This window comes from Pseudoliparis swirei, chromosome 15 (genome assembly GCF_029220125.1).
Source record: "Pseudoliparis swirei isolate HS2019 ecotype Mariana Trench chromosome 15, NWPU_hadal_v1, whole genome shotgun sequence".
In the NCBI taxonomy this organism is placed as follows: domain Eukaryota; kingdom Metazoa; phylum Chordata; class Actinopteri; order Perciformes; family Liparidae; genus Pseudoliparis; species Pseudoliparis swirei.
The window spans coordinates 2,014,428-2,041,922 of NC_079402.1; the positions used below are offsets into that span (position 1 = coordinate 2,014,428).

A 27,495-nucleotide genomic window follows, 5' to 3' on the forward strand; every position below is an offset into this window, starting at 1 on the left:
CGCTCCAGATGTTTTCCCTCCGTGTGAACCCGGCGTGTGGGTGTGGAAGACGTGGTCGGTTCCCATGAGTGCACCGCGCCAACCGGCTAATCGCCCAATGAAGGGGGAGCATGACCCCCCCCCCCCCCCTCCAGTGAGGACAGTCAGAGCCTCAACAACTGGCGGCTCCAGTTACTGCTCCGGCTCTTCAAACCGAGCCGAGCGCCGTGGCCCCGGAGCCACGGAGCTTCTTGTTGTTCATGACTTGTTGTGACTCACCCTGTCTTTGTATTTGGAGTTATTCTGGGTTGTAGTTATTCTGGGTTGTAGTTATTCTGGGTTGCAGTTATTCTTCATGGTAGTTATTCTTCATCAGTTATTCTTCATCATAGTTATTCTTCATCGTAGTTATTCTTCATCATAGTTATTCTTCATCATAGTTATTCTTCATCGTAGTTATTCTTCATCGTAGTTATTCTTCATCATAGTTATTCTTCATCGTAGTTATTCTTCATCGTCGTTATTCTTCATCATCGTTATTCTCCATTGGATAATCAGCCTCGTGACCTCGGGCACAGTGCCGTCTCTCTTGTTCGCTTCTCTTGAATCGACCAATCAGAGAACAGTCTGTTCTTCGGACTTTTGGCCCTTCTTCAATCTGGGTCAGGTTTCACAAAGGTACCCGGTGGGAGGAGGGTTCACGCGGGCTTCTCATTATCTCTAATCTCCTCCTCTTTGTCTGCCGCACTGTGCCGGACCGCCGGAGGAAGAGGAAGAACTCTACTCTCCTTTTTAATGGGGTCAGAGTGAAGCTGCTGAAAGGAGCTCGCTAACCACTTGAATGGCTGAAGCCGCTCGTGTTCCTCACCGGCGGAGCACCGACACACCGGAGGAGAGGAGCTCCACAGAAGTGCATCGTTACTCAAACCACATGTTCATAGCAATGTGACAATCATGAGCAATAAGAATATTAACTTAAAGCTAGCATCTGCGATTTATCTGAGAAGCATCCCGAGATTCCCGACAGTAACCAAAACATCTAAATACATCCAACGTCTTGTTTTTGGAGGACTGTAAAGTGTAAATGTTGAATTTGAAAGAATTAACGCCAACAAATAGAAGCAGAATATTGTGTTTTGATAAAAAAAACATGTGAAGGAGGGAAATGGTTTCATTGTGTTCAATATATTGTGATAATATATTCTTCTTTTGACCCTGAAGGAGGCCAACAGCTAAGCTAAAAGGAGAGTCGGGGGGGGAGATGTTGTATTTTTATGAAATACAGGGCCATCAAAGATTTGTGAAAACTGAACTTTCAGAAATCCAAAGTTCTCCTGTGTCGTGTTTACTTGAAGGGACCACAGCCATCGTGAGTTATTCCTTAAAGGAACACGCACGACTGAACTCAAGGAATTGATTTAAACAAACGTGTCCTGAATAACATGTATTGTACGATTGTTATATGAAATCAGCCCCTTTGAAAGCGGGTTTCTTTTTAGCTGCGGTCTTTAATTTGAGTCGTCCCGCCATGTGGCTTCTCCGAACTGCTCAACACACTTCAGTCAAGACACACTTCACTGCATCACTTCCTGTTCCTGCAGCTATTCCTGACTATACTAGTGGACCAGCCCCAGCCTGCAGGATGCCATCGACATTTACTAGCCAGCTGTTGAGTTTAGACTGAGAGGAAGTTCAAGACAGAAGCTTTTGGACTGATGGTCGACCAGTTCACATCTGGAGAGACAAATTAAAAATGATATTTCTCAGATTATCTGTTGTGCAGCATCCACATGAACAACGTTGCCCAACGTCACCGGGTTTCTTGACCTTGGAAAACCTTGAAATCAAAGTCAGTGGACGGAGACAGTGAGAGGTTTGTCAGACGTTTGTCGGCCAACTGAAATGAAAAAAGAACCTTTTGAGTGTATTCCTCTTAATCTTGATTTGTTAACATAGTGACGTCACTCAACTGGATCAGAATCACGAGCAGCCAGACAAAGGTTGTACTCAAGTAGCCAGAAGACGACCCACTGTATACTGACTGTAGTTCAGTCAGCCAACGTGACCCAGAAGGTGTGTTGGACGTAGACGTCTATACAACGCATAGAAATCTGACCGATGTCTGAGGTTGTGGAGTTTGCTTAGATTGGATCAGATACTTTGGTGTATGCAGTGTTATTATAATCAATACTGATGTTGGTCAAAGCTCTTAAAAGAGACAGTTCACACAAACTAGAACGATCCTTCAGGGGCTAATGACCTAGCCGCTAAACCGTTAGCTAACAACTTCGCGACAGTAAAGTACCTTGTGTACGTTCTAAAAGTCTTTATCTAAACCTTCAATTTCTGTCTTCCTCACTTTCCCCCGAGCTTAATATAGACGTCCATGATGCAGAGTCCCATAATGAAAGGTTCTGGCAGCCACTGTAAACCTTCCCGACTCCCATTTAGCCCCCCAGTCATCGCCCGGCCCTGATTGGTCGAGACGTGGCGTCTAGAACCAACACATTCTCAGATTGACCAGTTTACTGCGGTTACGCGTGGTAGAAGCTTCCATCGGCAGAGCTGGCTCATGGGTAATGAGGTGTGGTCTGATTAAGGCTGAAGGTTAATGAGGTGGTTTCAGGTCTCATCCCGAAGGTTATTGACTTTGACTGCTTGTATAATCAGATGTGTTTTCATGTGAGTGATGATTGGCCGGCTTCAGTGTGTGGTGGCCCACGGCTCGGAGCCGGATCTTAGATGTGGTTCAGGCTCGTAATGGATTAGAATGGATTCACACGTAAACCATCTCAAGTGAAGACTTGAAAGTTATCAGAAAGATCCAGAGCCAAAGGGAGCCAATGGAAAGAGGGTAATGGAATTACCAAGAGAACAATAGTTTTTACTTTTAGCTTTTGTCCCCATTTAAGAGTCTCAAAAATAAAATGACATATTTGTGTGTTATCCAGCTCTTATATCAGAAAGACCACATTAGCGTTGCCACGTGGCGTATCTCTACCAGACGGACGGGACAGGGAAGTCTTTGAGGAGTTTTTGAGAAGCCTTTGAGAAGTATTTAAGAAGTATTTAAGAAATCTTTGAGAAACCTTTGAGAAGTCTTTGAGAGATGGACCAACAAATTGTTGGTTTAGGCCTTTTAATGGGTTTGGTTATAATAAGGGAAATGTAGAACCTATAATCTGGATAATCAACTATAAAGTATACCGTGCTTCACAACAGCACCATCCATCAAGCACTTTACAGTCAGATTCCTTTGGAGGTTGTAAAAGGTTCTGGACCCACTCACAGAGTCTCTATATCCCAACACTGCCTCATCATGTGCAATATGCGACATATTATTACTTTCTGTAACTTAAAGCTATAGGTAGGTGCTTAGTGTATCCTAAAACTACAAGCTCTCTAGTGGGGTAATATGGTACTACAAGCTCTCTAGTGGGTCAATATGGTCCTACAAGCTCTCTAGTGGGGTGATATGGTACCACAAGCTCTCTAGTGGGGTAACATTGTACTACAAGCTCTCTAGTGGGGCAATATGGTACTACAAGCTCTCTAGTGGGGTAACATGGTACTACAAGCCCTCTAGTGGAGTAATATGGTACTACAAGCTCTCTAGTGGGGTAACATGGTACTACAAGCTCTCTAGTGGGGTAAGATGGTACTACAACTGGTTCCCATCCTACCTTTTAAGATGACATGACCTCGCTCCTTGTCTTCCAGCCTGTGACAGTACCCACTGGGGTCCCCACTGCAGCAGCCGGTGCCAGTGCCAGAACGGCGCGCTGTGCAACCCCATCACCGGCGCCTGCGTCTGCTCGCCGGGGTACCGGGGCTGGCGCTGCGAGGCCCCGTGCGAGGCGGGCGCCTACGGCAACGGGTGCCAGCAGAAATGCCAGTGCCGGAACGGAGCCGCCTGCCACCACGGCACCGGAGAATGCAAGTGCTCCCCGGGATACACCGGAGCGTTGTGAGTCAGAGTGAGAGGATCTGATCCGTTGAGGTCTTCCACTGCCTGAGGGCCAGCTCACCTGTTGACCTGCACACATCATTTCATATCGCATCACACTTTCATTTCAGACTCACGGTCCAGATCGTGAAAAACACTAAATATAATAAAATAATCACAAGTCCAGCAGTCTGATGAGCTGTGAACAGACAGTCTCACTCTCTCTCTCTCTCTCTCTCTCTCTCTCCCCCTCTTTTCTATTTCTCCATCTTCTCTCTCCCTCTCCCTCTTCTCACTCTCTTTTTTCTCTCTCCCTCTTCTCTCCCTCTCACTCTCTCTCTCTGTCTCCCTCCCTCTTTTCTCTCTCCCTCTCTTTCCCTCTCTCTCTGTCTCATGGCATTGATTATACTAAATAATAACTTGTAATTTTGAACCAAAAATACAAGTTACATAATACTTACAGAACCATGAGTTTTTTTTAGGATTTTATTCAATTAAGTTTATTTTATGAAGCCCAAAATCTCTCCTCAGAGGGCTTTACAATCTGTACACATACGACATCCCTGACCTTTGACCTCACATCGGATCAGGAACAACTCACCAAAAATAGAAAAACAACTTTCATATGACAGCACGCAGAGAATAACCGGTGTCTCGGCTTCCCTCCAGCTGTGAGGACCTGTGTCCTCCAGGGAAACACGGGCAGCAGTGTGAGGAGAGATGTCCATGTCAGAGCGGAGGAGTGTGTCACCACGTGACCGGAGAGTGCTCCTGTCCCGCAGGATGGATGGTAGGACACACACACACAGGGTGTTCTCTGTGATGTGTTCAGGGTCCACTATGTTCTGTGTTGTGTTCGGGGTCCAGTGTGTTCTGTGTTGTGTTCAGGGTCCAGTGTGTTCTCTGTGATGTGTTCAGGGTGTTCTCTGTGTTGTGTTCAGGCTCCAGTGTGTTCTGTGTTGTGTTCAGGGTCCAGTGTGTTCTCTGTGATGTGTTCAGGGTCCAGTGTGTTCTCTTGTTGTGTTCAGGGTCCAGTGTGTTCTCTGTGATGTGTTCAGGGTTCCGTGTGTTCTGTGATGTGTTCAGGGTCCAGTGTGTTCTGTGATGTGTTCAGGGTGTTCTCTGTGTTGTGTTCAGGGTCCAGTGTGTTCTGTGTTGTGTTCAGGGTTCCGTGTTCTCTGTGTTGTGTTCAGGGTCCAGTGTGTTCTGTGATGTGTTCAGGGTTCCGTGTGTTCTGTGATGTGTTCAGGGTCCAGTGTGTTCTGTGATGTGTTCAGGGTCCCGTGTGTTCTGTGATGTGTTCAGGGTGTTCTCTGTGTTGTGTTCAGGGTTCCGTGTGTGGTCAGCCGTGTCCGCGGGGCAGGTTTGGACAGAACTGTTCTCAGGAGTGTCAGTGTCACAACGACGGCTTCTGTGTGCGGTCGTCTGGTCAGTGTGTGTGCAGCCCCGGCTACACCGGAGAGCGGTAAGACGACCGGCATATGTTTATAAATATATACTATACTTTAAAGGCACTCAATAAATTCATATTTTACACACATATATACATATATATATATGTATATATCCCATGGAATGCTTTTTGGAAAAAACAGTTTTTTGCACCAGGCTGTAAAAATTTATTTCTTCTATGGAAATTGACTAAATTTTCGGAGTCTGCCCCCTGTGGCCATTTTGAAGAACTGCAGTTTGTTGGCACTCATTGGTTCTTGTACTTCTCTCTGAATGGTGAATAAACAGAACCACGAATCTGCATCCAGAAGCAGATGTTGTGGTTTAAGAAAAGTACAAACTAGTTCAAAGATAAAATAAATCTAAAACAGGAACAATTCAAGACTTTTTTCTAATTATTATTATTTATTTTTTGGTCTGTTTTTTGTTAGTCTTCAACCCTTTTCTTTCTCCCTTCCTATTATTCCTATTATTGTATCCTTAAAGTCCTGTCTTGTTAATTTGTTAAATTAAAATAAATATATAAAAATTATAATAAAAACATGAAGTGAACATTGAAAATATACAGTAAGCAAACCGGAAGTTAAAGGTTGTAGTTATTCCATAGAAATAATAATACAAGAAATCCAAAATCCAAAAACATAAAGAATCATAATTCTACCATGTTTCACAGCATTTGAATCTGAATCAGCTCTTCTAAAATAAAACAATGAATGCCACATTCTGCTTTTGGAATAGCGAGTCCCTGTAATTCACGCTGGTTTCCACCAGCACTTATGTGTCAAAATACTCACTCGCCGCCTGAAGGCGCCTTCAAAATAAAAGCTTCCCTTAAGGATGGGTGAAGGGGTGTTTCACCACCGAGAAGAAGTGAGGCACGTTTACATGAGCACGGCTTCCTGGAGCAGAAACCACAAACCACCATCTTAAAAACAACGATGTTAAATATGCAGCTTCTTAAGGTCGGTGACATCACAGCTCGAGGTGCTGATTGACAATAAAATAAAAACACAGTGGCCAGAACTTGAGCTGTCAGCATACATGTGTGTATATATATATATATATATATATATGTAAATGTGTATGTGTATATATATGTAGATATACATATCTATGTATGTATAAACATGTTTATATATAAATATATTTATATATAAATATATATGTTTATATATATATACATATTTAAATATATATATATAAATATATGTATATACATATGTATATACAAATATATATTCTTATTTGTACATATATATTTATAAATAAATATATATATATACATATTTATATATAAATATACTATTATATATATAAATTTACTTATATATACTGTATATATGTATATATACAGTTTATGTACTTATACATGTAAATATGTACATATATACATATATACTCAAGTATACTCAAGTATATATGTGTATATATATGTACATATACTTTTATATACGTATATGTAGATATACGTATATGTAGATATACGTAAATATATATATGTATATACAGTATATGTACATACACATATATATATATATATTTATATATATACAGTATATGCACATATACATGTACACATATATATATATATGTATATACAGTATATGTACATACACATATATATATATATTTATATATATACAGTATATGCACATATACATGTACACATATATATATATATATATATATACTCGAGTACTGCAGGGTACGTAGGTTCACTGAAGTATTTACATTTAGAGTTTCTCTAAAGTTCTACTCACACTCATTCAGGTCATTATTATACAGCTTCAGTTCCTCGTTACTTTTTGTTTAGGATGTTAGGTGCTCATCATCAGTGTACTATTATTATTATTCATATTATTCATATTATTATTATTCCGCCTGGCCTGCTGGAGCGTGCAGCAGCATCACACGCTGTGAGCCCTCTGCACGCCGCCGCTCCTCCTCTTCCTCCAGAGAGAACCGTGAAGCCGACGCCACGCGGCTCCGTGTAATTAACCGTGTGGGAGCCACGCAGCGTATACTTAGAGGGACCGGCGGCGGGACGGGAATAGCCCCTCGGGACTAAATGAGGGCTTCTGGGAAGCCGGACGTCCCGGCGCGGCCCTGTGGAGGAGCCGGCGGGCCACGCCCGAACCCGACGGGCCGCGTTGCCCTGGGAGACGGTCCTCTGGGAACGAGACGTTCAGATTAACCAGCGCAGTGTGATGGTCCTGGACCCAGAGGGAGCTGTGGAGCCCTCACCGAGCCCCAAAGGCACCGATACAGAGGACACATCTGGAGAGCATGTGACGAGTTATTCAGGGTGTCGTTGATCTATAGCTGCATCTATATGATCCATCATCTATAAATCTATCTCGCGTTGTCATCAAGCGTCTTGGAGTGTCTACAAACTCAAAGTATTATTATTATTAGTTGGATATTCATGGAACCCAGAGGTTGATGCCTAACAGTCTAATCTCACCACTTCCTGTTGCCTCCACAATAAAAGCATAAGGGAGTTCACGTTCAAATGACATCATTTCCATTATCAGCGGGACGGAAATAGAAGACGATGTTTTACTTTCTGACGATGCAAAAAGATAAATGCAACATTTACAGGTTTTTATTTTACAATTATTTACGATAACTCCTCAGCGCTGCTTCCTCCAGGGACACGACCTCAAACCACGAGTCACAACCTGAAGTCTTCTGAATGTTTAGCGTGGTGCGTTCAGGGTCTTTAACTGAGGAGCAGGACCTGGGCCTGACACTGACCGCCTCTCTCTCTCTCTCTCTCTCCCTCTCTCTCTCCCTCCCTCCCTCCCTCCCTCCCTCCCTCCCTCCCTCCCTCTCTCTCTCCCTCTCTCTCTCCCCCCTCTCTCTCTCTCTCTCTCTCTCTCCCTCTCTCTCTCTCCCCCTCTCTCTCTCCTCCTCTCTCTCTCTCCCTCTCTCTCTCTGTCTCTCTCTCTCTCTCTCTCTCTCCACCTCTCTCTCTCTCTCCCCTCTCTCTCTCTCTCTCTCTCTCTCTCTCTCTCCTCTCTCTCTCTCCCTCTCTCTCCTCTCTCTCCTCTCTCTCTCCTCTCTCTCTCTCCTCTCTCTCTCTCCCCTCCTCTCTCTCTCCTCTCTCTCTCCTCTCTCTCTCTCTCTCTCCTCTCTCTCTCTCCATCACTCTACCTCTCTCTCTCCCCCCTCCCCCTCTCTCTCCCTCTCTCTCTCTCTCTCCATCACTCTCCCTCTCTCTCTCTCTCTCTCTCTCTCCATCACTCTCTCTCTCTCTCCCCCTCTCTCTCTCTCTCTCTCTCCAGCTGCCAGGACGAGTGTCCGGTGGGCTCGTTCGGTGCCGGCTGCGCTCTGACGTGCCGCTGTGAGAACGGGGGGAAGTGTCACCACGCCGACGGCCGCTGTGCGTGTGAGCCCGGCTACGGCGGCGCCGCGTGCCACGAGCGGCTGTGCCCCGAGGGACGCTACGGCCTCCGCTGCGACAGGAAGTGCCCGTGCCACGCCGGCAACACGCGCAGGTACGGAGGCCGGGGGAATGGAGGCCGGAGGAATGGAGGCCGGGGGAATGGAGGCTGAGGGTATGGAGGCCGGGGAATGGAGGCCGAGGAATGGAGGCTGAGGGTATGGAGGCCGGGGAATGGAGGCCGAGGAATGGAGGCCGGAGGGAATGGAGGCTGGGGAAATGGAGGCCGGGGAATGGAGGCCGGGGGAATGGAGGCGGGGGAATGGAGGCCGAGGGAATGGAGGCCGGGGGAATGGAGGCCGGGGAATGGAGGCCGAGGAATGGAGGCGGGGGGAATGGAGGCTGGGGAATGGAGGCCGGGGAATGGAGGCCGGGGAATGGAGGCCGAGGGTATGGAGGCCGGGGGAATGGAGGCCGAGGGTATGGAGGCCGGGGAATGGAGGCCGGAGGAATGGAGGCCGGGGAATGGAGGCCGGGGGAATGGAGGCCGAGGGTATGGAGGCCGGGGGAATGGAGGCCGAGGGTATGGAGGCCGGGGAATGGAGGCCGGGGAATGGAGGCCGAGGGTATGGAGGCCGGGGAATGGAGGCCGGGGAATGGAGGCCGGAGGAATGGAGGCCTGGGGAATGGAGGCCGGAGGAATGGAGGCCGGGGGAATGGAGGCCGGGGAATGGAGGCCGGGGGAATGGAGGCCGAGGGAATGGAGGCCGCGCTCCAGGAGATGGGATCAATTTAATGTTCCCGAGTTTTAACATCTGGAAAAACAGGCTGGAGGTTTTTCTTCCTGCGGTCAGCAGCATTCCCGTGTTGCCTGTTGCCCGTTTGTCACGATGGCGGCTGACCCTGAGGCAGCTGAGCCCGCAGGCCAGTCGTCCAGTAACACAGCTGTGTGTGTGTGTGTGTGTGTGAACAGCTGTTCCCATGCTCCTCAATGGGAGCGCTGTGTCAGGTGGGCCAGCTGTCACAGGCCTGTGTGACTGCAGACGACCTCCGACCTGCAGGCCTTCAGTCACTTTCACCTGCACCAGTACTCTGTGCTCCACTATGTGGACTAGAACCTCTCAGAGTTCTGCTTCTCAGGACGACCATGTGGTCTTTTAAAAGAAATGGTGTTTCCCTTTTTCTCTCGGACTGTGCCGACTCTCTTCGTGTTTGTGTCCGTCGGTCCTGATGTAGCTCCTCCCCTCGGCGTATGAGTGTGTGTTGTTCATGAACCCTTACTAGTCACTGCCCCTGGTTCTGCAAGTTAGGGACCCCAAATCCAAGAGGCAACAACAGGCCTACACAGTCTGAGCAATGACTGAAGAACAATGAAGAACGACGTCACCAGGCGGTCCTCTCTCCCCCCAGCTGCCACCCGATGTCGGGGGAGTGCTCGTGTCGGCCCGGCTGGTCCGGCCTGGACTGCAACGAGACCTGCACCCCGGGCTTCTACGGGGAGTCCTGCCAGCAGGTGTGCCGGTGCCAGAACGGAGCGGACTGCCGCAGCGTGAGCGGGGAGTGCGTCTGCGCTCCGGGCTTCACGGTAAACAGATAAACATCACGTCACGATGTGCTTTGGTCCACCTAGCATGTTCATTCCCGAGGTGTAGACAGCGGGTGTGATTAAGCATCAGGCCCACTTTAGGACCTGAAACCTTCACTAGCACTGAGCACGTCTTTCAGTAGCTCTTTAGGGACACCCAGTGGCAGCAGGAAGAACTACAGCCTGTTTTTCTTTTATGGTTTTTGAGCATAAATGTATGAATGAATAAATAAATGTCTTAAAGTGTCATTACACCTGTGTGTGCCCATTCCGGATGAGCTTACCGCTGACCGATAGCTTAGCATAAACCGCTAGCTAGCCCGGCTCTGTCCAAAAGGTCAATAATACATCCCGAAAGCTAGAAACAGACATCTCACTCTACAGGCTTGTCGTTGAAGGACCAACAATCCTTCCATCCAAGTGCTTCAGTGCAGGGTCTGCAGCTACAGTCTGTTAGCTCTGTATGATATGATGATACCACCCACACTGGAATGTTAAGACTCCAAGAAGGTACGCAGGAAATCCAGCATGAACCGCCCCCTAAAACCACAAATAGGTATTTTATTTAGAAGTAATGGATTAAATAAACGAGATACAATACAACATGCGTTGAGGCACCTGAGGGTGTAATACCGCAGATGACCTGATCACGTTTCCCCGGAGCTGCTGAGCTGCTTGTTTCATGAAGGATGTGTGATGTCACTGCCGGTTCTACCCCGTCACCTCCTGCATCTCGACCCCCTTCAGGGTCCCAACTGCACGGGGCCGTGCCCGGCGGGAACCCACGGAGCGGACTGCTCCTCCAGCTGCAGCTGCAAGAACAGAGCCCAGTGCTTGCCTGTGGACGGGTCCTGCTCCTGCAAGCCAGGTGAGCCGAGGAGGAAGAGAGGAAACATATTGAAATGCACTTGTGCAATGGAATTATGTCGGTAGTATGAATGGTTATTTCATGTCTAAAATGTATATTCTTTAAAGTATGTAACTATGTCACAACCAGGAAGAATGCAGTGCCATTTACAGCCTCTAGGGTACCACTTTGTTTTCCTTGAATCAGTCGCTCATGATGAAACCCAATGTTTCTTTTCTATTCAATCTTTTGGATCCAATCTACTTGTTTACTTCAGACTTCAGCTGAAACCTTTTAATTCATGCTGTGTGCCGTCTTTATTTCATCTTAACCTGTAATATAGAGGCTGATAGTTACACATCTGAAGTATTCTCACAAGCGTTTTACTTTTTATTATAACCAACATCATTCTTGTGGTCTAGGAGATACACTCTTAGCACCTCCGTCTTAAACCTTTGCAATGTTTTAGCGGCTGTGCTCCTAAAGGGTTAATCCTGCTGGTCGTGGTGCTTAAGCCCGGTGCGTCCCTGTCTCCCCAGGGTGGCATGGGGTGGACTGCTCCATCAACTGCCCCAGTGGTACCTGGGGTCTGGGCTGTAACCTCACCTGCCTGTGTGGCAACGGAGGAGCGTGCAACGCGCTGGACGGCCGCTGTACCTGCGCTCCGGGCTGGAGAGGAGAGCGCTGCCACCACCACTGCCAGGTGAGAGGGCGTGGGGATTATGATCAATATTAATAAGCGATGCCAGGTGAGAGGGCGTGGGGATTATGATCAATATTAATAAGCGCTGCCAGGTGAGAGGGCGTGGGGATTATGATCAATATTAATAAGCGCTGCCAGGTGAGAGGGCGTGGGGATTATGATCAATATTAATAAGCGCTGCCAAGTGAGAGGGCGTGGGGATTATGATCAATATTAATAAGCGCTGCCAGGTGAGAGGGCGTGGGGATTATGATCAATATTAATAAGCGCTGCCAGGTGAATGAGGAAGAATCCCCGCTCTAGTGCATAAAAAATGGACTTTTCTACTTCTATCCTTTCAACAATACAAATCACAGCTATTGCTAGTGTTGATATTTTCACGAGCCTTGAATATTCATCCATCCACTTCAGGCAACATGCACAACAAAATGTATTTGTTTTACTTCTCCGATATAATCGAGGACATTGTAATTATAAACGAAAGCACAACATGAGACAGCTAGCATCCTGACATCTGAAGGGGAACTCATGTACCCTAACAACCCTCCACCAATCTATGCTTATCAGCAATAAACGGCTCCAATTCTAGCCAATCAGAGGCAGAGGAGGGCGGGTCTCTTGTTCTTACCGTATCCTCGTGGGCCATTGGCTCAGCTTCTATCATGTGGTGTTACTCTACAGCCTGCACACATCCTGACCTATCCTACAAGCACTCGACATGTCTGTGCATCACACTCTGTCCCCTCGGGGTTGTTCTGAGGAGATAGATTCTGGTACTGATGCACTTCATCTCCTCTCGTACACTTTGAATCATATAAACTGCTCACACGGAGCCGTGGAAGTAAAACAAGGTGTAGTGACTCTGTTGCCTATCAATAAAGGTCACTGGTTGCTTGGAGGTTTAGTTTTGACACGTGCAATAAACAGATGCAATGTCCAGTTTGAAATGTGAAAGGTTATTTATTCATAAAGTCGTACGGCTTCCAACACAAACCAAAGAAATACGTTCCTCATCCAAAACCCATTTGTCTATTCCCAAAAAATGAAAGAAATAAAAAACACATTGTGACCTGTTCTGGTCAACAAACTGTGTGCTCCTGCCTATGGAGGACTCAAAATGACTTAAGTATAAATAAATAAATAAATGAATGCATGAATAAATATAGGAATAAATAGATAAATGCTTAAATAAATGCTTAAATAAATGTTTAAATGAATAAATAAATACAGGAATGAATAAATATAAGTTATAAATCAACAGGACATCATTAAATAAATATATTTCTACATTTCTGTATTTCTTCTTTTATTTATTTCTCTATTTATGTGTCCACACGTATTTCTTCATTTATTTATGTGTGACATTTACGTGTCCGTATATTCAAATGAGCTGGGCGGTCCGAACCTCATTGTTGAACAGGATTGGTCAAATCAGGGAGCAAGACAGAAGTAATCGATCCCTAGCACTTGGACCTGTAGACGAACAGCGTTTATTATGCATTCTTGTCTGTACATTCTAAATACTACTGTTGTTGAGTCACGGAATGTAATTTAAGGATGTTTTCAGCCGAGAAGTTAGTAGTTTAAGCATCAAATCTGTGGTCGGTTTATCGTGATTCAGCCTAATAAGGATATGCAACGGAGATTTGAGGTCCTGCTCGCGGGACCTTTGAGCTCCGGGCGCCGGGCGCTCAGCACGCTGTGTGGCCGCCGAGAGAAGCCTGATCTCGGCAGGACTTTTTGAAATGCTCCGCTGGCTCTGACGTCTCCGTAGCGGCTAAACATGAGATATAATTAGGTTTTGGAGGATCTAAAGAGCACAACGAGTTTATTATTTATTAAAAGATAACGTTATGTCAATTTGACTGAGATTCATAACTTCATATTGTAGCGACCCTGGGTCAGGATGGAAAGCTACGAGACGTTCTATAGTTATTACCGTTTATTCGGGAACAAGTACCAGGCTACTGTGGGCGGAGTATACGCCAAACGACAGTGAACACCGCAACACATTCTACTCCACTGTAAAGTATTTTACAGTGAATAATTGGAGTAAATTCATGAGCAAGAACAGTTGATGTGGTGACGTCACACGACCAGAGAGACCATCCTGCGTCCTCGAGAGTCCGGACTCCCAAGACCAGACTCCAAGAAAACACGAGTCTGTACTCAGTGTAATTGAAATTGATAAACGGCTGAAGTCAAAAAGCTGTCTAGGCTAACTTCTGCTAACGGTGAGCTGAGCGAGCCAACTTCAGCTTCATGTGCCAGGCAGAAGTAGTAGAGCACAACACACCAGGTGCATCACACTCCTGTGACCAATCATGCTTTAGACAGAGGTTCGGACCGCCCAGCTCATTTGAATATACGGACACGTAAATGTCACACATAAATAAATGAAGAAATACGTGTGGACACGTAAATAGAGAAATAAATAAATGAAGAAATACAGAAATGTAGAAATATATTTATTTAATGATGTCCTGTTGATTTATAACTTATATTTATTCATTCCTGTATTTATTTATTTATTTATACATTTATTTAAGCATTTATTTATACATTTATTTAAGCATTTATTTATTTATTCCCATATTTATTCATGCATTCATTTATTTATTTATTTATACTTAAGTCATTTTGAGTCCTCCATACCTGCCAACCTAACAACACCTGACCCTATAGTGCTGCCAATGATTATATTGGCCTCTGTCTTAATTGACAGTGGCCCTACGCCCCCTAGTGGTGGGAGGTCCAACAAAACAAAAACAAACAAAATGGCTCCTCCACAAGGATGTAGAGGCTGAATGTGATTGGAGCTGTGAATGAAAGTCCTCTCTTGTGATGCCTCAGGACGGCTCCTACGGCCTGGACTGTAAGGAGCGTTGTGACTGCAGCCACGCCGATGGATGCCACCACTCCACCGGTCACTGCCGCTGTCTGGCCGGATGGACCGGTCAGTCACTTCATCAATGTTCTCATCGTCTGGTTGAAGATTTAACACAACACCAAACACATCACAAACTTCCTGCTCTCTATGGCGCTGATCTTTGGTGATAAAGTGTCTGTGTGTGTGTTCTTGTACTCGCTACATAATGAGGACCGTGCAATTCTACCAACAAAGTGAGGACATTTTCAGAAAACGATTATTTCTTAATTTCTCCAAAGGCCTGTTTGAGGGTTCAGACTATAGGTTGAGGTGGCATGGGGGTGGGCTGCCAGTCTCATCTCATAGTCTGGTTGAATATCACGTACTTCCTGCTCTCTATGGCGCTGATCTTCGGTGATAAAGTGTCTCTGTGTGTGTGTGTGTGTGTGTGTGTGTTCTTTTACTCGCTACATATTGAGGACCGTGCAAATCTACCAACAAAGTGAGGACATTTTTCTCCAAAAGCCTTTTTGAGGGTTCTGACTTGGTTAGAATATAGGTTGAGGTTGGGGTTGGGGGGTCGGTGCTCAGATTACACTTCTGCATACACTCTGTACAAAAATCCACTAAAAGGTGTTTTCCTGTGTGTGCGAGTAGGTATCCACTGTGACAGTGTGTGTGCAGAGGGCCGCTGGGGCCCGAACTGCTCGCTACCCTGCAACTGCAAGAACGGGGCCTCCTGCTCTCCAGACGAAGGCACCTGTGAGTGTGCTCCGGGATACAGAGGCACCACCTGTCAGAGGAGTGAGTCCCAACACACACAGCTGGCACTCGACATCAGGACGCTGGACCCTGCGAGTTAATAGATCTGAACCGCTCAAAATAAATCAGATACACGAGTTGGATGATCAGACAGTTTGGTAAATGTGTTTGGAAGAGAAGATGAAGCATACAATGAGAACCCAGACAGCTGCAACTTTGACCTGAAGCACAGGACTTGTAGTCCATGCTCACTTTTCCATGAACAGAACCAGTGATTGTGAGTTTCACTCAGTGTGACCAACAATGTAGTGATAGAGATAATATTGTCGTTCTGACCGTTTGGATTTCACTGTAGAGGCATTAAAATCTACAAATATATTAATGCAAAATGTCCAAAACTTGGCAAAGAACCGACTCTTCAAATCCTTGAAGTTGGCAACAGCGTTACTAAACTAGCGTTTCCGCACCACTCCAGGCATCGGAGGGATAATGCACAGTCGCCCGGACGGGTTGTTTGACCTTTGACTTTGAACAAGCTCTTTTAAAGTTAAGGCTTTTTTGAAAAGAGATGAAGTAACACGACCCTCACATGCAAACTATTTTCTCAACGTTAACTCCTCGTGAGTCCCGGTTGCGAGTGGTGAGCCATCAGGGAGTCAACGGCAGTAAAACACAGGCTGTAAAAGCTCCTTGAAATGAGCAGTGATAAGATGATGCGTCCGATGGCTTTGATCCTCTTGGCAGAGACGACCATCAGGTTGTAATTGTATGCGGATGTTTTAACGCCGCCTGCGTTCCCAGTCTGCTCTCCAGATTACTTCGGCCACCGCTGCAGTCAGACCTGCCCTCAGTGCGTCCACAGCGTCGGGCCGTGCCACCACGGCTCAGGGCAGTGCCACTGTCTGCCGGGCTTCAAAGGGGCGCTGTGCAACGAGGGTGAGCGCAGCGCCCTGCTTCTACTGCTTCTACTGCTTCTACTGTTTCCACTGTTTCTACTATTTCTACTGCCTTTCAAAGGCGTCTGTGTCGATCCTGGCCACAGCTTCCTGTGTGAATGTACTGTATTCACAGGAATATACACCTTTGCCATCATCACATTTCTGAAAAGTGAAGCCAATGTGTTCTTTCTAATGGCCACCAGGGGGCGCCACACCTGCCCGCCAAAAGAAGTCCCATTGTAAAGTCCACTGGTTCTCAACCTTTTTTGAGTTATGTACCCGCTGTTAAATTATTTCTTTTCAGCCGAGTACCTTCTCACCATTGCAAAGCATTTTGGGTTGAAAAAAAGATGCAATACGCAGAATTATTCATATAATATATAATATACACAATTCAGTTTATGACCTTACACTTGAATTCTCTTGAATATGTATTAAAAACAATTTTTAAAGACTTTTTTAATAGATGGTCATTTTAAATATATTTAAAATAAATCTCACGTACCCCCTTAGAGGGCCTTCATGAGGGCCTTTACGTACCCCCATTTGAGAAGCAGTGGTATAGTCCATGAGAAACTGGCCCTACTTCTCACTTTAAGTATGAACGGTGAACATTCTTCACAGCATGATGCACAGTAAACGATGGTCAGATAGCCGGTAGAGGCTATGTGAATGCTTTGGGGCTGGCCTGCTGTGTTTCAGTGAGCACAAATAAGTCCCCCCCCCTCCCGTCTTGTGTTCAGTGTGCCCCAGTGGTCACTTTGGGAAGAGCTGCGCCTGGAGGTGCAGCTGCACCAACAACGGCACCTGTAACCCCATCGACGGCTCCTGCCAGTGTTACCCGGGGTGGATCGGCAGCGACTGCTCCCAGCGTAGGTTTTCTTCTTGAAATCATTTTTATCCTGAGGTAGAAAGAATCATTTATAAAGCTGGTGTGCTCCTGCAGCGTGTCCTCCTGGTCAGTGGGGACCCAACTGCATCCACACCTGTAACTGTCACAACGGAGCCTACTGCAGCGCCTATGACGGAGAGTGCAAGTGCACCCCGGGGTGGACCGGCCTCTACTGCACACAACGTCAGTAACAGATACACACTCAAGTTATCACATTTTAAATGTTCCTTTTGAGTTCTGTCGCTCAGCACTTTGCTGTTTATTTTAGAGATGGAGCATGTTAGAAGTCTTATCCTGTGGCGTTTGACAGGCTGTCCGTTGGGCTTCTATGGGAAGGACTGCTCCCTGACCTGCCAGTGCAGGAACGGAGCCGACTGCGATCACATCTCTGGACTGTGCACCTGTCGCACCGGCTTCATGGGACGGCACTGTGAACAAAGTGTGTAACAGTGACTTCATCATGTCTGTGTTTCTTCTTCTTGTTCAGCTCCTCTTAGTGCTTATACTTTACATATATATATATATATACACTACCGTTCAAAAGTTTGGGATCACTTAGAAATGACTTTATTTTTCAAAGAAAAGCACTGTTTTTTCAATAAAGATAACATTAAATTAATCAGAAATACACTCTATACATTGTTAATGTGGTAAATGACTATTCTAGGTGGAAACGTCTGGTTTCTAATGAAATGTCTCCAGAGGTGTATAGAGGCCCATTTCCATCAACTATCACTCCAGTGTTCTAATGGTACATTGTGTTTGCTAATCGCCTTAGAAGACTAATGTCTGATTAGAAAACCCGTGCAATTATGTTAGCACAGCTGAAAACAGTTATGCTGGTGATATAAGCTATACAACTGGCCTTCCTTTGAGCTTGAAGTTTGTAGAACAAAATTAATATTTCAAATATTAATCATTATTTCTAACCTTGTCAATGTCTTGACTATATTTTATATTCATTTGATAAATAAAAGTGTGATTTTTCATGGAAGACACGAAATTGTCTGGGTGATCCCAAACTTTTGAACGGTAGTGTATATACATTTACAGTATATATATAAATGTATATATATATATGTATAAATTATAACTTGTATACATAGATTATAACTTTATATATAAATATAATATGTTTATATTTATAAATATATTATATTTATAAATATATATATTTATATAAATATATATGCATATATTAAAAAAAGATATATACAAATTATAATTTGTATATATAAATCATAATGTTTCCTATATGTATATATAAATATATATATATAAATATATATATATAAATTATAACTTTTATATATAAATTATAACTTTTTCCTATATGATTTTATATATATATTTATATATATATATTATAACTTGTATGAATAAATTATGACTTTTTTCCTATATGTTTATATATATATATAAATTATAACTTGTATATATAAAAGATAACTCTCTTCCTATCTCCAGGGTGTCCTTCTGGTTCCTACGGTTACGGCTGCCGTCAGGTGTGCGACTGTCTAAATAACTCCACATGTGATCACATGACTGGGACATGTTACTGCAGCCCGGGCTGGAGGGGAGCTCGCTGTGACCAAGGTGAGCTCACACCTGGATGTCAGACCTGTTCTTGTGGAATAGTTACTCTCATTACATCCCCAACTACTTTGTCAAGTTCATGATATCTAAAATGTGCTGCTGCTCCTCCTCCGGCGAGCAGCCGGTGTGGCGGTGGGCAGCCTCAACAGTCTGACCAGCGCCGCCATGCACGTGGACACCTACCAGATCGGAGCCATCGCGGGCATCATCGTCCTGGTGCTCCTGGTGCTCTTCCTCCTGCTCTTCTTCATCATCTACAGGAAGAAGCAAAAGGGCAAAGAGCCCGCCATGCCGGCCGTGACCTACACGCCGGCTCTGAGGGCCGACGCTCCGTTAGCAGGTACGGGTCGAGGCCTGCTGGCCGCTGTCTCCTGCTGTGTTGTCTGAACCTCCGCTCGGCCCTTGAAGCTGACGGCGCTCTGGGGCCCGATGGGTCTCATATTCACAGAATCATTTCAACTCAACACATACCTGTTTACACTGGACTTCATTTAAATATTACATGTTCTGCTTTTTATCTTCTGTGTTTATTTATTTCATTGCACCATCTTTTACTTACTTATTATACTTTTAACTGTTTTGGCCTGTTATTGATCAATTGTTTTAATTATCTACTGAACTACACTTTGTGACACTTTGTCTGTAATAAGAGCAAAATAAATAAAAATAAATCAACTTTACTTACTTATTCACTTACTTAGTTACTTACATACTTACTTACATGCTTACTTACATTCTTACTTACATATATAAGTACTTACTTACATACTTACTTATGTACTTACTTACATTCTTACTTACTTACATACATAAGTACTTACTTACATACTTACTTACTTACGTACTTACTTACATACTTACTTACATACATAAGTACTTACTTACATACTTACTTACATACATAAGTACATACTTATATACTTACATACTTACTTACATACATAACTACATACTTACTCACTGACTTACATACTTACTTACATACATAAGTACATACTTACTCACTGACTTACATACTTACATACATAAGTACATACTTATATACTTACATACTTACTTACATACATAAGTACATACTTTCTCACTGACTTACATACTTACTTACATACATAAGTACATACTTATATACTTACATACTTACTTACATACATAAGTACATACTTACTCACTGACTTACATACTTACTTACATACATAAGTACATACTTATATACTTACATACTTACATACATACATAAGTACATACTTTCTCACTGACTTACATACTTACTTACATACATAAGTACATACTTATATACTTACATACTTACATACATAAGTACATACTTATATACTTACATACTTACTTACATACATAAGTACATACTTACTCACTGACTCAATGACTTACTGACTTACATACTTACTTACATACATAAGTACATACTTACATACTTACTTACATACTTACTTATGTACTTACTTACATACTTACTGACATATATAAGTACATACTTACTCACTGACTTACTGACTTACATACTTACTTACATACAGAAGTACATACTTACTCACTGACTTACATACTTACTGACATACATAAGTACATACTCACTCACTGACTCACATACTCACTGTGATATTGGTGTCACGCTCTGAGCCCTGGTGAGCGTCGTGCTGAAGGCTCTCGTCTCGTTCCTCAGACGCTCAGCCAGCAGCCGGCGAGGCTCAGCCCAGCAGCTACTTCACCAACCCCAGCTACCACACGCTGACCCAGAGCGCCAGCTCCTCACGCCTCAACAACGGCCCGTACGGAGAGGTATGGATGAGGACGACGAGCCTCCGCAGAGGGCCCAAGAGACGCCTTGAGCAATATGTCTATTAATGATAGATATATATATACCCTAACTCACGTTGGTTTCTCAGGCCAAGAGCAGCCAGCAGTTTGTGAAGTTGAGCGGCGTGGACCAGAGGAAGAGGAGGGTTCCTCTCGCTGAGCACAACCGCACGCTGCCGGCAGACTGGAAGCAAGAAGACTGCTTCAATGAGCTGGGTGAGACGCGGAGACATGAACGTGTTCATGGAGTCACCATCTGGGTTCGTCTTTTGAGCTGCGTTGTCGGGGGCGATAGCTCCCAGTAGGGTCTCCCAAGGCTGTGACTGTGTGATAGCGGTACCAACGAGAGATACTTGTGCTCAGCTCCACCCATGTTGTGTGATGCTCCGGTCCGCCTGAGAGAGGGATCCTCCTCCTGGCATCAGGGTGAAGGAAGAGCCCTGTGGACTCAGGCCTGTTGAGCAGCTCTGTTGGAGGGTGCATGGGGACTTGCCCATCCGGTCGACATGTGTGTGGTGGACTTTCAGAAGGCTTATGAATCTTGGTAAACCCTGTGAGGGTACCGGGGGGGCGGAGTCACGAGCCATTCGGTCCTACTGTGACCAAAGTGAGAGATTTGTCTGTACAACCACATGAAGTCCATCGAGTCGGCCTTTTTAATTTGCCCCCTTCAGACTATATCGATCCACATGATCGATAATCCTTTCATCAGCCTCTACTTTTGTGGATGTTGATGTGATCTGACAACGTCTCACTGGAAAATCCGTGATATATTCATTTTATTAGAGTGGATGGGAGACTTTTGTTCTATTATGACATTTCTTAATCGATGATATGAGGAACACAGCCTAATCTGGCCTTCGTGGTCCCTGACTGCCATGTCTATGTTGTCCACCAGGAGCCCACGGAGTTGACAGGAGGTACATGGGGAAGTCTTTACGAGGTAGGTGCGGCCAAATAATAATAAATACATCCCGAACTGCTGGAATTGGCCTCTCACCGGCTCCTCTGCCTGCGTCCTCCAGATGTGAAGGGCACACTGTACCACGCCAGCTCCTGCTCCATCAACAGCTCTGAGAACCCCTACGCCACCATAAAGGACCCCCCGCCGCTCACAGCCAAGCACACCGAGTGCGGCTACGTGGAGATGAAGTCGCCGGCCCGACGGGATTCACCGTACGCCGAGATCAGCAACGACGGCCCCGCCAACAACCGCAACGTCTACGAAGATGGTGAGCATCGACGTCCAATGCCTTCGCTGCACAGTTTTCAAGTCAACGTTATTCATCTAATTCGATATCTTTAATCACAAATTTGTCTCAAGGGGCTTCACAATCTGTGCGTTCTACATCCTGAGATCCTCCATTGAGATAGAACCTCTTTCTTTCAGTCATTTAAATTCATTTCCAGGTTCTTTTGGGGGCGTCTGTGGGTCAGTGGTCACCAGGTCCGGTTAAAAAATTGTAACAGGCTCCTGTCACTATCCCAGGGTTTAGCCCCGCCTCCAGCCTGCCTCAGTCTCTACTATCAAGGGGTTCCTTTTAGCCCCGCCTCCAGCCAGCCTCAGTCTCTACTATCCAGGGTTTCATTTTAGCCCCGCCTCCAGCCAGCCTCAGTCTCTACTATCCAGGGTTTCATTTTAGCCCCGCCTCCAGCCTGCCTCAGTCTCTACTATCCAGGATTTCATTTTAGCCCCGCCTCCAGCCGGCCTCGGTCTCTACTATCCAGGGTTTCATCTTAGCCCCGCCTCCAGCCGGCCTCAGTCTCTACTATCCAGGGTTTCATCTTAGCCCCGCCTCCAGCCTGCCTCAGTCTCTACTATCCAGGGTTTCATTTTAGCCCCGCCTCCAGCCGGCCTCAGTCTCTACTATCCAGGGTTTCATCTTAGCCCCGCCTCCAGCCGGCCTCGGTCTCTACTATCCAGGGTTTCATCTTAGCCCCGCCTCCAGCCGGCCTCAGTCTCTACTATCCAGGGTTTCATTTTAGCCCCGCCTCCAGCCTGCCTCAGTCTCTACTATCCAGGGTTTCATCTTAGCCCCGCCTCCAGCCGGCCTCAGTCTCTACTATCCAGGGTTTCATCTTAGCCCCGCCTCCAGCCAGTCTCGGTCTCTACTATCCAGGGTTTCATCTTAGCCCCGCCTCCAGCCGGCCTCAGTCTCTACTATCCAGGGTTTCATCTTAGCCCCGCCTCCAGCCGGCCTCGGTCTCTAGCTCATTAACCTGAAGGAAGGAGGGGAAATAATTATGGATTCAGTAATTAGTGCATTTTACAACATGTAGGACCCTTTATTTAATTCAGGATTATTCAAGTACTGACATGTCTAAATAATTTAAACTCTGCCGACGTGTTCAGTGCTACAAATTATAATTTGGTACCTCTCTGTTTTCAGAGCCCGTGAGCGGCATCCCGCCGCCTGGAGACGGCGACGCGCAGTTCGGTCAAGACCCGTACGACCTGCCGAAGAACAGCCACATCCCGTGTCACTACGACCTCCTGCCCGCCAGAGAGAGTCCGTCCCCGGAGCCCCGGGAGCCGGGCGGGGAATACGGCGGCACAGAGACTCGGTCCAGAGACCGGGTCTCACACCCAGTCTGCAGCACTGCGGGTTATGGACCTTAGCTTCCTTCAGAACTAAGTGGGTGTGTCAGCGTTTCGGAGGTTAGTTTTTGAGGTTTATACAGCTGTTATTTTTTACAGCGATTTGTGAACTGGGATGAAAGTCTTCGTCTTCGTCGGTCATTCCACAAGCCCGGGAGGTTGTTCTGGACCTCCTTCTGACGGCCTCCCCGATCCGTCTGTTTCTTCTGAGTGTCTCAATGCGACACATCATACAAATACACCTGGCTCCACCCTCAAAAGGTGACCTCTCTATACCTCTGCACACCTGGCTACAGCTTCCTGCGTACAAGTGGCCTTGATCCTTGGGTAAATAATCCACCCGAAGGTGGTTTCAGAGGCTGGTAAATAATCGTAGTCCTTTGTTTCGAGTATACTGAAGCCTTAATTCATGAGTGTGTCGAACATTCAATACCAATCAAAGCTCTATTTTTGTAACAAGTATTATCAAATGGATATGTGATGGAATATTAGCACCGATATCAAAGATGAGGCGTTTGTGATGTTGGAATAGTCCGTGCTGGATGAGCTAACCAAAGGAACGAGTTCAAAGCTCTCTAAATGTTTTATCCAATAGATCACGAGATGATCCTCTTCTCATTGTGCCAGGTTTTTTATTTGATGTCATTTACAACTAATTACAGATAGTTTCCATACTAGTTTAATCTTAAACAATAAGAAACATAATTCCTGAATGCCATAATTCCTGAATATCATATCAGTCGTGCATAACGCTCACCGCCTCGTGTTCCACACATACGTCTTCTTGCTCAGCCACTGCAGTTCATTTTAAAAGGACAGACGAGGTGTGGAAGCCTCACCAGGACAGAGGAACCGAGGCCTCAGGCCTCACCGTCACTGAGATCCTTACCCCCTTTCCACCTGGAGCATTAGAAGGTGTCCCGTTATCCAGATTGTATCTCGGTATGATGTAATCTGATGACATGTACAGCTGGTATTAACATGTGTCCTCACAGAGCAGCCACGGCCGGTTGGAGCCGTTGCTTTATGAGAGGCCACGTTTTTTGCTTTCACACTTCCGTTGGACCAAATTGAAAGCAAGACTCTCGGTCTCGAACCGATCCACAGGCGTCTTGAATATCCAACTGGCGAATGGCTGCTTCCTCGCCGGTTTGGCCACGGAGGTATCATCTGTCCACGTGGTTTCTGTACGTGGATTGAAAACACATTCACATCTCCGGTCACAAAGAGTCCCTGAACCGCCTGAAGGCGATCCGTCCTCAAAGCCTGTTGGGGGCATTGACACTTGTAGACTCTCATGAGGTCCATCCAAGTGAAATCTGATCACCCAAAAAGTATTTTAATTTGAGGTGTAATAACACATGATCTGTGTGTGGATCTTATCTGTAGCAGGTAAAGACCAACGCCACGAGCTGGAGGAGACTTATGAGGGATAACGAGCAATGTGAGACTCCAACGTTCTGACAGGAGAAGTCATGTTCTCCTGGTCAAAAAGCCTTCGTCATTGAGTTCTCCTCATTGGCCCAATTGGTCAAGGGTGCACGATGTTAGAGGAACATACGAGTCCCAGTTGTCCCTGATCCCAGCCTCCCAATGGGATGATGGTCAGTATTTACACTGAGGCTCTGCCCCCCGTATACTGTCAATTACTCCATCACGATGTTCCTATATTCTGTTATTTATCTCTTTCATTTTATAATAATACTGAATATAATGCATTGTATTTTGTTTGTTTGCTTGAATCTTATGTTATGCATGAATGGAGTGTTATGGCCGAGCCACTAGATGTCACTAGATGGCAGAACATGTCGGATTACAACTGTTTAGTTCACACTTGGAGACCTTTTCCACTGCAGGAACCAGAACCAGAGCTTTGTACTGGCTGACCTCGACCTTTCAGAACCTTGTGAGCTCTGGCTGCATTTCACCGACATGTTTTGGTGAGAAATGCATCAACGTTCCATCTGTTACTGCAAGGACTCCACACCCCCTTCCCTGGTGCTTCCTCTCAGCGAAACCTTCGAGGTTCAAAAGAAAAGTCTGTCTTACATACGAGGATAGAGGGCCGACGATGAGCAATGGACCGCTTTGAGATCAGCTTTCTCTCTTGATTGTGAAGATGAGAATCCACGGCACAAGCTGGTTGGCGATAGAGTCCAGTGCATAGTCGCCCCCTTCATTGTGTCGATGTGTGGTTGTGTGTCTGGCCACCGTTGTGCTTTCTCACGGCTCTGACCTTCTAAATCCCCGTCAGCCAAACAACCGACCTCTGGACAGTGACCTCATGCTGAAGAGCCCGTCCAGCACACCGCCCCACATTCCTCAAACGCTGGTGAGGTTCCGGTTGGTTCATCCAACAGATTCTTCACAGTTGAACAGCCGGGGCGGACATGGAGACGGCGAGGTTGCGGTTCGACCCACCGGGCCTAAGTTCTCCCACATAAACTCTCCTGACGTCCTCTAGCAGGATGGAGGAGCCCCTTCTCGTCCGTGTTGAGTTTGATGTCGTTTCCATTCTGTTGGTTTGTGGGTTGTGTTGTGATGATTCAGTTATTAATCCTTCTATTATTGCCCATTTCCCCGTTTCCAGGAAACATCTGTTACACAACCGAGTATCATAACCAGTTACATCATTGTTCCGGCTGGATAACCCGAAGGAGTTGAACTAAGTTGTATGATTTTCTCCAACAGTAGATCCTCCTCATCCCGTCTCTTCCAACAGGGTCCTTAAAGTCTTGAATAATGGTAGAAGAGGGTTCACTAGTTGTTAATGTGGAGGTGTTGTGGTCTTCTGCCACACACACACGAGCATGAGGTGTAGCGGCAGCCATGTTTTGTTCAGCTGGAGTGGATAAGGCCGGTCATATTACATCACGGGCTGAAGGTACCTGGAGCGTTGCATCACCACCTGAGCAGATCCCCAAATCATGATTCATCTGGTCTCACTTCAGTGAGTCTTCATGTCCTCTGAGCAATGAGCCGACACTCAGTTTAAAGGGCTGAAGCTGGACTTTGGCTTCTTGAGAGGATGAGTGCAACGGGACGAGTTCACGTTAGAGAAAAGGGTTTCTTTTGAATGATTGTTTCTTTCCTGTATTTTGATTTGCCTAAAAAAAGCAAAAAGTCTGAAGCTATTCTGAGCTTATTTGGAAATGTGTGTATTATATTGTAAATAGTTTGATCACTTGTGTGAAAATATTCACATCACCCAGCGTCGTATGTCCAAAGTGAAAATTGGAAACTTAGCACTGACTCATCCTCTACACCACATACATACATTTACTTGTAATACTTCCCTATGTGACGAGTATTGTGTTTTTAAATGACCACTAAAGCAACGTATCTGAACAGGAACGCTTGAGATTAACAAATACATCCAATTGATTTGTTTCTTCAGAAATAGTCATTCACACACGTTGATTCATCCACAACCACAATGGGATTATGTTTCGTTCTGTTTTTTGTTTTTATTTTTCATTATAGTGATATTTTGTGAAAATGCTTTAGAATAAATGTACATATTATGATGAAATTATGTTGGTGTCTTGTGGAATTTGTGAGCACTTTATTTGAGTTGTGATACTGTTCATCTCTAAATATTACTATAGATGTATAGATGTAGTTATTCTCCGTGTCTTCAGGGTGTTGATGTGCAAATGCTTGTCTGGATATATATCTATATATAGATATATATATACATAGATTCTAACCTTTTCCCCATATGTACATATACATACAGTATATATAAATAATAACTTTTATATAAAAATTAACTTTTCCGATATGTATTTATATAAATATCTAAAATATCTATACACATAAATTATAACTTTTATATATAAATTATAATTTTTTCCGATATCTATATATGGATAAATTATAACATATATAAATTATAAGTTTTTCCAATATGTATATATATAACATACTGTATATATATATATAAATAATATTTGTTTTATTTAATATATATATAAATATATGTACATATAAATATAACTGTTATATATAAATTATAACTTTTTCATATAAATTATAACTTTTTCAAAAGTGACTTTTGAAGATGTCCAAATTATAATGAGCATATTTATATAATATGGTAAAACGTGTGTCCAACGTGTCATTCT

The 27,495-nt window shown here is 44.9% G+C and overlaps 1 protein-coding gene across 4 annotated transcripts in view; it reads left to right on the forward strand.

The window, feature by feature from the left end:
- megf10 (multiple EGF-like-domains 10) overlaps positions 1-26,903 on the forward strand; it is a 61,155-nt gene extending 34,252 nt beyond the window's left edge. For all 4 annotated transcript variants that reach the window (XM_056432745.1, XM_056432747.1, XM_056432744.1 and 1 more), the window contains 20 exons: positions 3,700-3,946; positions 4,595-4,715; positions 5,254-5,390; positions 8,665-8,877; positions 10,173-10,347; positions 11,095-11,215; positions 11,734-11,897; positions 14,751-14,853; positions 15,424-15,570; positions 16,330-16,464; positions 17,210-17,338; positions 17,413-17,541; positions 17,669-17,797; positions 18,826-18,954; positions 19,076-19,294; positions 20,636-20,751; positions 20,859-20,985; positions 21,668-21,712; positions 21,795-22,001; positions 23,160-26,903. In XM_056432745.1, the coding sequence (XP_056288720.1) occupies positions 3,700-3,946; positions 4,595-4,715; positions 5,254-5,390; positions 8,665-8,877; positions 10,173-10,347; positions 11,095-11,215; positions 11,734-11,897; positions 14,751-14,853; positions 15,424-15,570; positions 16,330-16,464; positions 17,210-17,338; positions 17,413-17,541; positions 17,669-17,797; positions 18,826-18,954; positions 19,076-19,294; positions 20,636-20,751; positions 20,859-20,985; positions 21,668-21,712; positions 21,795-22,001; positions 23,160-23,389 (3,023 nt within the window). In that variant the 3' untranslated portion in view covers positions 23,390-26,903. The remainder of the gene's footprint in view (positions 1-3,699; positions 3,947-4,594; positions 4,716-5,253; positions 5,391-8,664; positions 8,878-10,172; positions 10,348-11,094; positions 11,216-11,733; positions 11,898-14,750; positions 14,854-15,423; positions 15,571-16,329; positions 16,465-17,209; positions 17,339-17,412; positions 17,542-17,668; positions 17,798-18,825; positions 18,955-19,075; positions 19,295-20,635; positions 20,752-20,858; positions 20,986-21,667; positions 21,713-21,794; positions 22,002-23,159) is intronic.
- Positions 26,904-27,495: the final 592 nt, after the last annotated feature.